The sequence below is a fragment of the Rhincodon typus genome, chromosome 4 (assembly GCF_021869965.1).
Source record: "Rhincodon typus isolate 14 chromosome 4, sRhiTyp1.1, whole genome shotgun sequence".
In the NCBI taxonomy this organism is placed as follows: domain Eukaryota; kingdom Metazoa; phylum Chordata; class Chondrichthyes; order Orectolobiformes; family Rhincodontidae; genus Rhincodon; species Rhincodon typus.
Window position 1 is genome coordinate 43,777,982 of NC_063335.1, and position 15,471 is coordinate 43,793,452.

Below are 15,471 nucleotides of genomic sequence, written 5' to 3' on the forward strand. Positions count from 1 at the left end.
CCTGAAACATCAGCCTTCCTGCTCCTCTGATGCTGCTTGGCCTGCTGTGTTCATCCAGCTCTACACCTTGTTATCTTAGATTTCACATGTGGTATCTTTTTCACCAGCTCCCATTATTTCTTCCTGATATTCCAATCAACAGCGTAATTACTGTTCAGGGACCTACATACCACCCACACAAGTGCCTCCTTTCACTGCTTCTTATCTTTATCTAAGTTGACACTACATCTTTAACTTTAGATAACCACTGAACTCCATACCAATGCAAATCCATTTAATTCACAATCGAGCTCAATAGATTGCCACTAAAGTCTTATAGGGGACTCTTCTATATGACACCCAATCTAAAGCTTTTTGAAAGTTGAGTTAGATCAGTCTACAGTCAGTCATTCAACAGTCATTCCAACTACCAAATGGGAGATTTCTATTGCCAAATCCACAAAATCACATAGGTGTTTCAGCAGGACTGTTTCTACACAACAGAAGAGATAGATGGACATTTGAAGGGACAGAAAGTATATACAATAGATTAGTGGGGGTAGGGTGAAATTGGAGGCAGTGGAGACTATACAGTGCTCAGGTACCTGAGGACCAATACTGCTCTTTATCAGGGATTAATGTCATGTACTTTACATAGAAACAAAGCCTCACAAACACACTTTTCTCTCATTTCTAATGCTATCCCATGCAAACATTTAGTCCAACCTGCAACAGTCGAGATTTCTAGCAAGTTATCAGAAATGCAAACTTAATCAGAAATTTGAACACATGGAGAGCCCAAAGATCATGAAGCGGGGATTCTTTATTCCATTGGCATCAGGTAGTTGCAAACATGATGGGAAATCAAGGTTAAACAAGAAGGATTTTGCAATACTTACATGAATTGAAACCTGTGATTTACATGGAGTTGAGAAAATCTTTGTCTGTCTGCCCTTGATTCCCGTAATACTTTCTTCCCCAAAAGAGGGTCTACACAACTGCTCCAGTTGCCCTTCCTCATTGTCACCAGAGATCCTGGCACAACTATTCACATTGTGCTGCTTAGCAGGCTTTCCTGTCCTCACCACCTACTGCGGGAAGTTCTATTACATAAAGTCAATATAAAAGGGCATAGTTGATGCAAAGAAATGTTTACCTTACACTGAAGTTATATTCACCACAAACCAATCCCTGACTCAGTTTCAAGGTTCATCAGTCATTTCCTGCTACCAAGAGGAATCCCAATAAGTGTCCTGATCCAAATGGTGATGTCATTTCCCATCAAATTCACAGAATGCCTACAGTGTGGAAATAGGCCATTCGGCCCAACATGTCCATACTGCCCCTCCAAAGAGCATCCCACCCAGACCCATTCCCATTCCCCTGCATTTCCCATGTCTAACCCAAACATCGCTGGGCACTATGGGCAATTTAGCATGACCAATCCCCCTACCCTACACATCTTTGGGACTGTGGGAGGAAACCGAAGCACCTGGAGCAAACCCACACAGACACAGGGAGAATGTGCAAACTCCACACAGAAAGTTGCCTGAGGCTGGAATTGAACCTGGGTCCCTGGCACTGTAAAGCAACAGTGCTAACCACTAAGCCACCGTTGTGCTGCTATATTGTTGTAAAATAAAGCTCACAAATATGATTACCTTATCATTATCCCAGCTTATAATAATGAAAACCCAGGATAATTATCAAAACCAATGGAAAATAAAACCATCTACAACCAGACTTCATTAACCATAGAAGAAAAATTAGCTCATCGCATGGAATTATATAAAATACAGCACAGAAATAGCCATTCACTTCAAATGGTCAACATTAATGTTTATCCGTCACACGAGCCTCTTCTTCATCTTATTCTATTCATTTCTCCCTCTTGAACTTATCCAGCTGGGCCAACATGCATTGATGCCATCTACCTCACCTGTACTTTGTGGTTGCAGATTCCTCAGTCCCACTACTGCCATTTAATGGGTTCACATAGCTATTCCAAGTAAGCTGAGAGTCAACACATTCAGTCTTTGGAAAAAGAATGATCTTGCTGCCAAAACACATGTGATGAAGCTCCTTCATGCAAACAAGAAGCCATAAAGTGGATCCTACTAACAGCCAACAATCATATTTTGCTCTGGCTCACTTACAAAACATAAATAGCACAAATTCCTCTTGAAAATAAACATCAAATGGTCGTTGGAGGTACCAGCTGGATACAAACAACTCAGGAACAAACCACTCAAACCAACACAGCAATTCTCAATTATAAAATGATAAAGGCTAGTACAAGAGGAATAATACGCTGGAGCATTCCCCTTCAGTTCGGTGCTTGTTATTTTGTTCCCACTCAGCTACACCACACAACTACAGCATATACAAAATACCAAAAATGCTCACCATTCAACTATGCAAAGTACCTTTTGGCATAGTTCACTAGTTCTACAGTCCATTTATTTTAAATAGCCTTTAAAGGCTCCTGTGAAAGACCAACGCACATTCGTTATAAACTGGGACACCTGTCCTGCCGCAAGGAAGGTTCCAGTTCAGTTCTCATAAACAATCTGCCAAGAAATGTTTGGTTTGGAGCAGGAATTGTATATCATTGGAGCAAGTAGAAGCTGCAGATTGGAATTCTAAACTGAGTCTAATTATTCAGCCACAACTCTATTAACATCACATTTCAAATACATCTTACCTTTAACCCAGGTAATCCTGGAAGGCCATTAGTTCCCGGAATTCCAGGTTCTCCCTGAAAGCAGATAAGACAAAAAAAGGGTCAAGGTGCTCAAGCATAACGAAGTATTAACTTACTTCTTTGGTCAAGTTTTTGCTCTTCTCTGCTAATATCTTGTTATATAATCCCTACAGTGTGGAAGCAGGCTATTCAGCTCATCAAAATAACACTGACCTTCCAAAGAGTATCCTAAACAGACTCACCTGCCTGCCCTATTCCTGTAACCCTGCATTTACCATGGCTAACTCACCCAACCTACACATCCCTGGACACTATGGGCAATTCAGCACTGCCAATCCACCTAGCTTGTACCTCTTTGGACTGTGGGAGGAAACCAGACCACGCAGAGGAAACCCACTCACATACAGGGAAATGTTCCAAGCTCCACACAGACGGTTGCCCGAGGGTGGAATTGAACCCGAGTCTCTGGCACTGTGAGCCACTGTGCTGCCCACTATTTGGCTTAATGTAGAGACAACACAGTGTGGAGCTGGAGGAACACAGCAGGCCAGCAGCATCAGAGGAACAGGAAAGTTGATGTTTCGGCTCGGGACCCTTCTCCAGAAATGGGGAGGGGGAAGGGAACTGGGAAATAGATAGAGAGAGGAGAGGTAGGGCTGGGGTAGGTAGGTGGGAGGTTGATAGGTGAGTGCAGGTAGGGAGTGGTGGGGATTGGTCAGTGAGGTGGGAGAGAAGATGGACAGGTTGTGTCAGGTCAAGGAGGCGGGGATGAGAGGGAGGGTTGGACAAGGGATGAGGCCAGGGGTGGGGAGAAGTTAAAACTGGTGAATTCCACGTTAAGGCCATCAGGATGTAGGCTCCTGAGGTGGAATATGAGATGTTGCTCCTCCAGTTTGCGGGTGGTATCATTGTGACACTGGAGGAGGCCCAGGATGGACATGTCACCCAGGGGGTGGGAGGGGGGAGTTAAAATGGTTGGTGACCAGAAGGTGTTGTCGTTTGTTGCATACAGAGCGCAGATGCTCTACGAAACGGTCTCCGAGTCTACGTTTGGTCTCACCGATGTAGAGGAGGCCACATTGGGAGCAGTGGATACAGTAGACCAAGTTGACGGATGTGCAGGTGAACTCCTGTCTGATATGGAAGGTTTGTTTCGTGCCTTGAATGGGGGTGATAGGGGAGGTGTAGGGGCAGGTGTAGCACTTCCTGCGGTTGCAGGGAAAGGTGCTGGGGGTGGTGAGGTTAGTGGGGAGTGTGGAGCGGACGAGGGAGTCGTGGAGAGAGCAGTCCCTACGAAAGGCAGATAGGGATGGGGAAGGAAATATCTCTTTGGTTGTGGGGTTGGATTGTAGGTGGCGGAAGTGGTGGAAATTTATACGTTAGGTGTGGAGGTTGGTGGGGTGATATGTGAGGACAAGGGGGATTCTGTCTTCATTTCTGTTAGGGTGAGGGGCTGTGAGGGCAGAAGTGCGGGAAATGCAAGAAATGCGATTGAGGGCATTTTCGATCACAGGAGGGGGAAGTTACGGTTCTTGAAACAGGAGGACATCTGGAATGAGAGTGGAACACCCCATCTTGGGGGCAGACATGGCAGAGGTGGAGGAATTGGGAGTAGGGGATCACATTGTTACAGGAGGGTGGATGAGAGGAGGTGTAGGCCAGGGAGCTGTGGTCAATCTCTGATACTTCCCTCTCTTTCCTGGACTCCTCCGTCTCCATCTCTGGTAACCACCTCAAAACTGACATCTATTTCAAGCCCACCGACTCATAGAGATGTGCAGCACAGAAACCGACCCTTCGGTCCAACTCATCCATGCCGACCAGATGTCCTAAATTAACCTCGTCCCATTTGCCCCAGTCCCTCTAAACCCTTCCACAGTAAACATTTTTTTCCTTGCACACAGTAGCGATCGTCATACTTTAACTGTCATATTTTATTGGCTAGCTTAAAGTTAAAAAAAAACAGTAAATCTGAATGAAAGAAGCAGTGAAAGTACAAGTCCAAAGCAAGCAAAATGGTTTAACTACTGCTGAATAGTCAATACTGGATTTCTGAAAGCAAATTCTGAATGGCCAGTCCGTAGAAAATTAAAAAAAACTCTAAGAGTAAACAGAATAAAATTACTAATCAAGTCACTTCTAATACTTTGAAAACATTTTTGTTACTTAAGAATTACAAGTCCAAAGTCAAAATTCACATTTTTCACAATACTTACCAATTACTTTTTGCTCATGCTTTTCAAATAATTTAGTTGAAGACTTCAATTAAAGGTAGCTCCTAGACTTTGGTCATCTTCTACCAGAAAATTAACTAAAAATCAATAGCCATCCATCTCTATTGACTTTGACCGAGTGCACCTTGCAGAATTTTCCAGCATGTATCATGTTTTAGAATTTATGCATATAAGCAGGAAGGTAAGCAGGAATTACAACCTATGATGATTTGAGAATTTCTCTGTTCAAAATATATTAGAAATTTCATTCTTAGCATTATTTAAGCCAAATTTCACATTCCTTTGTATCATATACTGTTCAAAGAAAGTTAGCAACGTCTGTGATTAATAGCAATCATGGCATGGAAGTTTTCCAGATCCTCAACAGTGCGGACAATGGTAAGTGGAATGGCTCTCGATGTGGAGGAAAACAAAGTCAGAATCCACAATCATGTTTTGATAAGCAAGTTACGAATCTCACTAGTAAGTGACAAGAGGCCTATCATACTGTTGGTACTAAATCTTGCCTCATTGATAGGTATCTTCCTGTTCTCCCATGTGTCTGAGAGGAACTAGATGGCAACATTTCCTGACATGAAGGTTTTGGGGATCACCTCGACTGAGGGACTGAGCCTATGACTCTGTGAAATGTAACTGCTGTTTCCTTTCAGCATCATCATCGAATCACAGAGCGCAATGAAAACAAAAATCACCAGAGTGGGTGAATGATGTATTTCATTCCTTGAGTGGGTCTACTCTTGTGAGATGTGAGACCCATCAAAGGATAATAGCATTAAACCATGCTAACCCGAACGTCCACACAGTACAAGGGAAAGAATATCTGTCATCACATAATGCTGCAGGAGGACCTCATGTGACCCACTGTGACAATTAAAAATCCTAGTCACAAGCACTGTTTACCACATCATTTAACATTACAAATCATTCCTACTACTGGCTGGGGGGTACATGAAATGTCTTGTGACGTCGAAAGATTAACAATAGTTGTCAAAGCAGCAACGATCTTCCAAGATCCTGGAGTTACTCACTTCACAACTTGGACTATTAAACAGTCCACACGATTGTGCTACGTGCAATGCTACCTTTCTTGGGGGTGTGGATGGGGACAGACATCCTCATTATTGTTCAACTTGCTACTGTAGGTGCATTAAAAGGCTTGAGCAATGTGTCAACAATGTGCATGTCCATATAGACCATCCCACTGGCTTCCTTCACCATGTCCCAGTATTTGATAGATGCTGTTATTTTTGTGTGTGCTGTGACTGCTGATTGCTCACATTACTGAGGAGCTGCTCTGTTTCTGATATTGCCCACAGAGGCTCATTGGAACAGTCCTCACTGGATCCAGGCACAGAAGCTGTGATCTCCCCTGTGGCTGCTGTGCAAAGGGGGGCTATATGCATGGATGAGGAATACATCCGTCTGCAACTCAGGACCAGCACCAACCTCCAACTGATATGAAACCAGCCCTGCTGAGGAACATCCAACCATATGTACTGCTACGGTGCGGTGAAGATGCTGGAAAGCCAGAGTCTCCCGTCTTCCATGCAATACAGTGCAGGTGGGAGAGGGGAAGGGACAGAGGTAGAGGTCAGAACACCATGGCGGACTGTGCAGTGTATCTGCAACACTCTCCACTGGGGCCACTGAGGGCCATCGGACACCCCTCCACATCAGATTTCTATGTAGGTTATGTGTGGGGCATTGTATCAGAGCCGTCCAGGCAGAAGATGCAACTTGATCGTGGGAGTCTCTGCTCTGGACAACTGGATCACACACTGAAGTGATGGCACAGACAAATGGGGATCTATGAGAGACTCAGCATTGCAATGAAGAGGACATTCTGCAGACAGAACAGCACCTTCAGCATCCTACTATAGTGTCCGCCAAAGCAACGCAGTCAAGACTTCTTTACAAAGTTCTTTCAAAGGAGGTGAGTTGCATGAAACCACCTTTCACTGACTGTGAATGTTTTGAAGCTGCTCCTGTGTAATCCCAACCACAAGTGCATTTTAACAGTTCGAACTTTCCATGCGATTCATGCTATTTAATAAATGTTAAGGTTACAAATGGATGTAGGCATTTACAACATCCGATCCTCCATAATTCAATCCTGACAAAGTTTCATGCCAGTATGGGTGCTATGGCAAGGATATCTACTGTTCAGACAGGGTTAGAACATCACCTTGTGCGAAAAATGGCCAGTCTCTCTACCTTCATTCTTGCAGCTGCTGTTAACCTAATATTTGCTTACACAGCTGATGATGAAAAGTGAACATATATTAACAAATGTGAGAATGCATTTAGATTGAAGTGTCACCATGCCATCTAGGAGCTCCCACTGAGTCCAGGTACCATCCTAGGGTCTACAGCTGGAGTGGAATGGGTCATGTTAGCCTTGGAGTTTTGAGTGGGTGACCAACCCAGGGGAAAGTTGAGACTAGAAGGCTAAGGCATGCTGTGTGAGACTGCACAGGCATAACTTCATCTCGCTCAGCTTGAATTTCCCACAGGGTTAAGTGTGGCAGGCCTGGAGGAGGTGCAGGGCCTGGCCAGCTCAGGGGTGTTCTAAGAGCAAACTTCTGATGGGGAGGAGCGAGTTCTGTATGCAGTTCCTCCTCTGGTGGATGCCTTTTGAAATCACCCAGTCTCCACGAGAAGAAGGGGCACCTAGAGTGAGGGTAAAGTCTATCATCCCTCTGTCACCATGCCACTGGTGTTGAATACCAATGGCTAGAGTGATGGGTTGCATGTCTGTGTGCGTATACAACAGTGTCTGAGACTGCTTTCCGTGACAGCTTCCAACCTGTCTATGAGGGCTACTAGGCGTTCTTATGCCAAAGGCAATAAACAGTGTTGATAGAGCCCTACAACATTTGAATTAGTTTACCTAGCAGCTCTGTAAAACCTATCTGCTTCTTCTGAGTCTGTCTGTATGAAGTCATAAATGGTCAACACCATGGGGACTTCTCCTGTCCAGAGCTGAGCAGGTGCCTGATAGCTATGGAGAGATGGCAGTGAGGTGCTCACCACAACTTTAATCCAACTAATGTTAGCACCAATAAAGTGTCATCTCTCGATGGTTGGGGGGGAGGGTGCAGAAGACACCATGCCAGTGCATCCTCCATGGGATCTGTGACTTCTTCCTCAGAGGTGGAGGAGGAGTTACCTTGCAGGGCCACTCTCTTAAGGGTAGAGACCCTCAGGTCCTAGTTTGTCCTACTAGTGGAAACATCTTCCTACATCCATTATATCCAAGTAAGTTTCAATGAGATTCCCCCCTCACCATTCTAAACATTATCAAGTACAGATCCAGAATCCTTAACCACTCCCTATATGACAGAACCCCTACATCCCATTATTTAAACAATAATTACTTGTTTAAAATGTCATTAATATCAAACTTGAGTATACAACAATTTTATTCAATTAATAAATTTCACTTAATTTCTTGAAAAATGCTCATTTATTTAAGATTGCTTACCAAAGGGCCATGCTGTCCAGGAGAGCCAGGTATTCCTTTTTCACCTTTATTACCCTGTGATGGATTGGTTTATAATTAAGAACAACATATTCTTTTGAGCCAAGTAAGAATTATTGAATTATATGATTAGATACACACTGAAAACGTACAATGGAAATCTGCGCAATAAATAGTATTATGTTGCCTATCTCTTTGATCCAGCTTTCTGCAATATAAAGTTTACATATCTGGGTGCCAAATTTTGTTTGAGGACACTCCTGTGATGGATCTTGGGATGTTTTACTACGTCAAAAGTACAATATAAATGCAACTTGTTATTGTTTATTAGACTTCACCTATTCATACAAAGATCAGTTTCAGTATTAATAAGGAATTTATTATGCAGCATAGCAGTTACAACAGAACAAGAAAATACTGCATTCCTTTTGGTGTCCAGTCCAGTCCGGCTAAAATCTTGTAGAATGAAAGGGATATAAGCAAGCCTGAGATTCTAGCATGCAATTATTTGAAGTCTTGGAGTTGCAAGTTTCCATTAAGGACATTCACAGATTATTGTTGCTCTCCAATAGATAGGAGGGGCTAAAAAGTGATGTTTCCGTGTATCAATAGCCATGTCTGTGGGAGGCTTGATAGATTTCAGATGGGCATATACATTCAAATTATTTTATATAATTTCAGCAGCAATTTAACTTCACTGTGTGATTCATGTAAATTCTCTGACGGTCATGTCTACTTGGTTCAAAGTAAATAGCTTGAACTAATCATAAGTAAGCAGTGTAGACGTTTGTTTGTTACAAAGCTTGGTTGGTAAAGTGATTATTCCCAACCAAACCACACTTGCTTTAACACCCTACAATGTGAATTTATGCTCAGGGTAAACAACCTGCAAGTTATTTAAGATGAGGTAATTACTTAAGCTATGAATGGTAGATGTGAGTCCAGTTTAATGAAGATTGTTATTGTAGAAATTATGCAAAGCTAGTGCTCTGGTGGTTAGAAATGATATTTGCTAATTCATTCATGACCTGGTCAACTCACATCTAGTGAATGAACTTCCTGCAGAACTACAGTCAGATCCTAAGGACAACATTGCCTGCATTGATTACGATAGCTATCTGTTCCCAGTCTTCATATTGTCTCATTGAAGTGCTTTCTATTAATACTGACCTTTCCTCCTCCTCTCCATAACCTGCAATCAGTGCAATGTCTCAAGAAAATCGGAATATCCTTTCTCACATACTTTTTTAATTGCAAAAATGTACTTTACTCATAAAAAATATTTATATACATAAACAGTTGCTGAAGCAGTTCTGTACAGTCCTTGCATGTAAAGAACAAAAGAATTTGGCATTCACTGCAGTTCCAAACAAAAACCAAGGCACTTCTTACTTGTGCAGGGCAACATTTACTTACATTTGAGGCAACGAGAGGGTCCGATAACTGAAAGGACTCCCATTGTACTTTAGCAAAAAGGCCTTAAGTGGTAGTCTTTCCCCACTGTGTCTTGGCAGCAGCTGCCCCAAGCTTTAGTGCATCCTTCAGCACCTAGTCCTAGACTTTGGAATGTGCCAGTCTGCAACACTTGGTCAAGATCAACATTCTGCACTGGAAGACCAACAAGTTTTGGACAGACCAAAGAGCGTCTTTCATCGAATTGATGGTCCTCCAGGCGCAGTTGATGATTGACTCATTATGCATCCTGGAGAACAGACTGTACAGCACAGAGTCCGGCACCATGGAGCTATTTGGGATGAACCATTGTATCTCTCTCCAGACTACGTTTGCAAAGGCACATTTCAGAAGGAAATGTGTGACAGTCTCTTACCTACCTTCCCCTGCACCTGCTTCAAGAGCAACAAGCAGTGTCATGTCCTTTCTAATATTCTGCACCACAGTCCTTTTTTCTGTGGGTCAGACAGAGTTCCCCAGCCACTTCCAGCAATGAGTTCTGCTAGACTGCAGCTCCCCTTTAACAAGTACAAGCCAACTTTAAGAAGTGCAGTTTAGCTTTAAGAAATGCAAGCATCACAAAGTGTGCTGATACCCTGCTGATGTTTGCAGCCAATCAACACTGCATTTAGAGTTGGTCTTCGAGCTACAATCATTCACATTAATATGCATAACATGCTGCCTCGAGGAAAATCAATGAACAATTGAGTATTTTAATTCAAGGGCCTATTTTCATGGGCTATCCAATTTTGACGCAAATAAAAAAAGAAATTGCTGGAAAAACTCAGCAGATCTGACAGCATCTGAGGAGAGAAATCAAAGTTCATGTTTTGGGTCCAGTGATCTTTCTTCAGATACATGAAAGATAGGAAGTTCCCTTTGCTAACTGAAGCCCTTAGAATTCTGAAGAAGGGTCACTGGACCTGAAATGTTAAATCTAATTTCTTTTCACAGACGCTGCCAAACCTGCTGAGTCTTTCCAGCAATTTTGGTTTTTGTTTCTGATTTCCAGCTTCCGCAGTTCTTTCAGTTTTTTTGTTTCCAATTTTGACCCAGTTTATTTTCCCGACTTTGCCCTGGTTTGAATTAGATGGTAGCAAGCTGGCATCTTCAAGTAAACATGCGTTTGAATTCTAAAGCATTACGATCTGATTTCCTCATCTGCGCTAAACAGCTATTCAGTTGTTCTCTCAAATGTACTATCTTGTCAAAGGAAGTGCAAGTTTTTTTAACTTCTTGCGTTAGGGCTAGGCTCTAACAACTGGGGGCAGGTGAACACTCCAGCACTGGCACCATACCCATGGGGAATCATGGTCTCCTTACTTGAGAAAAGAGGTACTGCTACTGGAGTGGGGGGTTGCAGAGGAGGTTCATTAGGTTGATTCCAGAGTTGAGAGGGTTGACTTATGAGTTGAGATTGAGTAGACTGGGACTATATCCATTGGAATTTAGAAGAATGGGGAGGGGGGATCTTATAGAAATGTATAAAATTATCAAGGGAATAGATAAGATAGAGGCAGGGAGGCTCTTTCCATTGGTGGGTGAAACTAGAACTCGGGGGTATAGTCCTAAAATAAGAGGGAGCAGATTTAGGAGTTCAGTTGAGGAGGAACTTTTTCAACCAAAGGGTTGTGAATCTATGGAATTCCCTGCCCAGTGAAACAGTTCAGGCCACCTCGTTGAATGTTTTTAAGGCAAAGATAGATAGATTTTGGAACAGAAAAGGAATTAAGGATTATAGTGAGCAGGCGGGCAAGTGGAGCTGAGTCCACGAAAAGATCAGCCACGATCTTATTGAATGGCAGAGCAGGCTCAACAGGCCAGATGGCCTACTCCTGCTCCTATTTCTTATGTTCTTATGGGAATTACTGTTGCTGCCAGAAAGTTTTCTTTGTTGACTATGAAGCAACCAGAAAGGAGGAACATTGCCCCACCCCACTCTGGAACACGGCGGGAGGCTGCCACAATTTACCTGCCTCCCGAAGTAGCAGCGGTCCTTACCAACAATATTAAGATGCTGGTGGGTGAAGGAACTGTCTGGTAATTGGCTCCATAATGGGTTTATCTAGCTGCTCATCTCGAGGTTTTTCTGAGCTTCCTGAAAACATCCTGTGGCCAACCAGAACACCTGACCCCCTCCTAATGCCTTCTGCTACCAATTTGCAAGGCTTCACACCTTCCATCCCATCTCCAGGTGGCTGATAAAATCGAGAGTACTCACTTTGTATGCAGTAATGTTATTTTGGCAGAGAATAGTGCAAGCTTTTTGACCGATGAATGCACAAAGAATTTTTTAAATGGTTTGTGTCTCAGAATTTCCACAAAATTACCCAGTCTTCATTTAATAATCCTTTTTCTTTGAGGACTCCTCTTGAGGATTACCTTTTGATTTTCAGGGCCTATGTTTTGGTTTTCAGGGCCTAATTTTTCTATTTTCATTAACTGCCTTATTAAGTGATATATGGGGTGGCACAGCAGCAGGGACCCGGGTTCAATTCCAGCCTCGGGTGACTGTCTATGTGGAGTTTGCACATTCTCACCATGTCTGCATGGAGTTTCTCCAGGTGCTCCAGTTTCCTCCCTCAGTTCAAAGATGTGCAGATATTTGGACTCTCATTGACAGAAGCAAAGAATTCGCCAAATCCTCAACAATTATCAACCATCCACCACGTACAAGGAAAGCATTAATTTCCTAGACACAATGGTATTTAGATTGGCAGAAGGTAACAGTCACAAGTTAGGAACAGAACTTGTTTTCAAAATAACCAACACGGTTCTGTACACAAAAAGCCTCAACACCTCCCCACCCCTTAAACACCGACACCCTCCTCAGAACTTTGCCAGCAGCCCCATCCACCACCAGGCCTCAGCCCCTGGCATATGCTTCCCCAGTGACACCCACCATTGTCAGCAGTTACCTTTCTCAAACACAGATTGCTTCTTTCCCTGCAGTTGTGCTGATGGGGTCACCAGTACCAATCAGAGGCAAGCAAGCACAGACTACAAGCAGCCTGTCATTGGAAAAGCAACTCCTCACTACTTCATTCTATTCTACTACGGAGTTAACTTTTCCCTGATTGGCCATTCCCAAGTGTGAATTTTATTGTGGTCATTTTTGGGACAGATTCGCTCATGCGTTTTGCGTGCTGCTCTACAGTAATTACTGATAAACCATGAAATCTATCTGTCAGTGTTAGTAGGAACTGCAGATGCTGGAGAATCCGAGACAACAAGGTGCAGGGCTGGATGAACACAGCAGGCCAAGCAGCATCATAGGAACAGAAAGGCTGACGTTTCGGGCCTAGGCCCTTCATGAAAGGGTCTAGGCCCGAAACATCAGCCTTTCTGCTCCTATGATGCTGCTTGGTCTGCTGTGTTCATCTATCAGTCAGTGCTTGGTTTGATGGTATTACTTAGGTGCAAGTTGAGTCAAGCATTTGCCTGTCAGAATAGACTGCGATGAATTATGTGTAGTTATTAGTGAACATTAGGAAATGAACAGCACTGCCACCCACTTGAAAAACATCGAATGAAGCCAACTTGTGCAGCCAACAAACAACATAAGAGCCAATAGGTTCCCATTAGGATTGCAACTGTATGTAAGTCTGAGGATTTGTTTGTAATTAGAGTGGAACTGGATGAGAGGTCCAAGTACTATTGTACAATTTTACATTAGCTCTGTGGCCTATAATGTCAACTTTTACATTATAATGAGCCAAGTCTTGCTGGGAAGGTAATGGCAGGTTCATGACACACACTGACTTTAATATACAAATTGGCCAGCAGTAAGTCCAGGTAGAGAAGAGTTATGCCATGAGTTGCTGTTGATTTATGCTGATCCACCATTTGCCTTGCACAAATAACAGTTCACCATTAACCTCCCATAATTTTAAAGAATTTGTTAAATTTGCACATTAGTTGTTCAGTAATACCACATACATTTTAGGGGTTGTCTTTAACAATGTGAGCATTTTTTTCTTAATGAGGTGATAATGGCTAATGCAATGCCAATTAACCTTGCCAGCCCAGAAAGGGAATTATTGAGCCTCATTACTCAATGTAGTAAATTTGCCTCAATGATTTAAATAATTTTATCTACAATATTTCTTTCTTTCTTGCTTTTTTCACTCCCTTTGAGTTCCCTTTTCTCTCCCCTCTTTACTACTTCTTCCATACCTTAATAGACTCTATTCTCCATTGTTCCCATTGATTCTTACTCAATTCTTAGATCTCAATGGTTGAAGAGGTAGACTGATGGGCCCAGCATTCACTGAAGCCCCAGATTAATGTGTTCATTTTCAGCAAAACATTTAAAGTAAAGGGCACAGGGAAATGACTAGCAGTGCATATCAAAAGATGCCTCCTCTAGCGACGTTTACTTCCATAGTTTCATACGTGTCTGAGGGGTGGGTATGCCTGATGCCTTATCTGCCCACTGTATTATAGCATTGGGTGGGAAGGTCGTGAGCTGCCCATGTCCCCCTTACTTTACCTTCAAACATATTGGCTGGTGGAGGTTGGGAGGGGAAGGGGATGGGTGTTTAAAAATGCAGAGTGTAAAATTCATCCCATGATTTTAGTAGTGGAAGCAATTTTTCTGTTTTGTGAAAGTAAAAGTTATATTTTGACAGTATTCCAATCATAACAACCTACATTATTAACGCAAGCCAATTATTATTAACATTAATTGGGAATGTAAATGATACTACACACCTTTATTCCACGTATTCCTGGTATTCCTTGTGGCCCAGTTGGTCCTTCAGGTCCCTTTTTAAAAAAATTGCAGGGAAACAAAAATGAATATTTTACATTTTAACACAAATGAAGGTGTGATTAAATCTGTTAAAATAATACCTGTGGACCCAAAAGCCCTTCAATACCAGGAAAACCACGTTGTCCTTTTTCACCCTGAAAGGTATAATTTGACAAAGCGTGAATTTTCAAACATGCTTTTCTTTATAAATGATTAATTCTACTAGAGGTTCACCATGGGCACTCGTTTCAAATCAGGATCATCTCACTGATGTAACCTGCTAATTGTGTCCAATTTTTCCCTGTTAAATCAGAGTGCTAAACATACTTCAGACTATGACTGACTCATAGCATGAGACTTTTTTGTTGCCAGAATAGTTTTGAAGATTGTTTTCATTTGAAAATTGGTTTCTAAAAAGTCAATTGTACAGGTTCAAAAGCTGTAGACTCACTTAGAGTCAGGAAACATGGGTTCTCAGGGCAGTGAAAACTTAGTTTTGAGATTCATGTAAACACGCACATCTTTTAACTTTTGAATAAACCTATACAATTGAGCTCAGAATGAAATCTCAATGTAGAATATACATTCCAGAGATGTGGATCATAGATCGAATGACAAATCTCTGAATGGCAGAGGGGTACCACAGATACTTGGGGCAACTTTTCAATGTTCATGGGGCTAAGGTTGGGCGAGAACTTGCAGTGAAACTTTTGCTCCAGGATGGCAAGTTAACCTGAGAAAACAAGGTGTAGAGCTGGATGAACACAGCAGGCCAAGCAGCATCAGAGGAGCAGGAAGGCTGACGTTTCAGGTCTAGGCCCTTCTAGGCCCGAAACGTCAGCTTTCCTGCTCCTCTGGTGCTGCTTGG

General features: G+C 42.6%; 1 protein-coding gene across 1 annotated transcript in view; it reads right to left on the reverse strand.

Annotated features, from left to right (window-relative positions):
- LOC109933208 (collagen alpha-1(XXI) chain-like) overlaps window positions 1-15,471 on the reverse strand; it is a 153,334-nt gene that overhangs the window by 73,847 nt on the left and 64,016 nt on the right. Inside the window, exons 10-12 of the mRNA XM_048595740.1 lie at window positions 14,705-14,758; window positions 14,564-14,617; window positions 2,684-2,737 (exon numbers count right to left, since the gene is read on the reverse strand). Coding sequence (XP_048451697.1) covers window positions 2,684-2,737; window positions 14,564-14,617; window positions 14,705-14,758 — 162 coding nt within the window. The remainder of the gene's footprint in view (window positions 1-2,683; window positions 2,738-14,563; window positions 14,618-14,704; window positions 14,759-15,471) is intronic.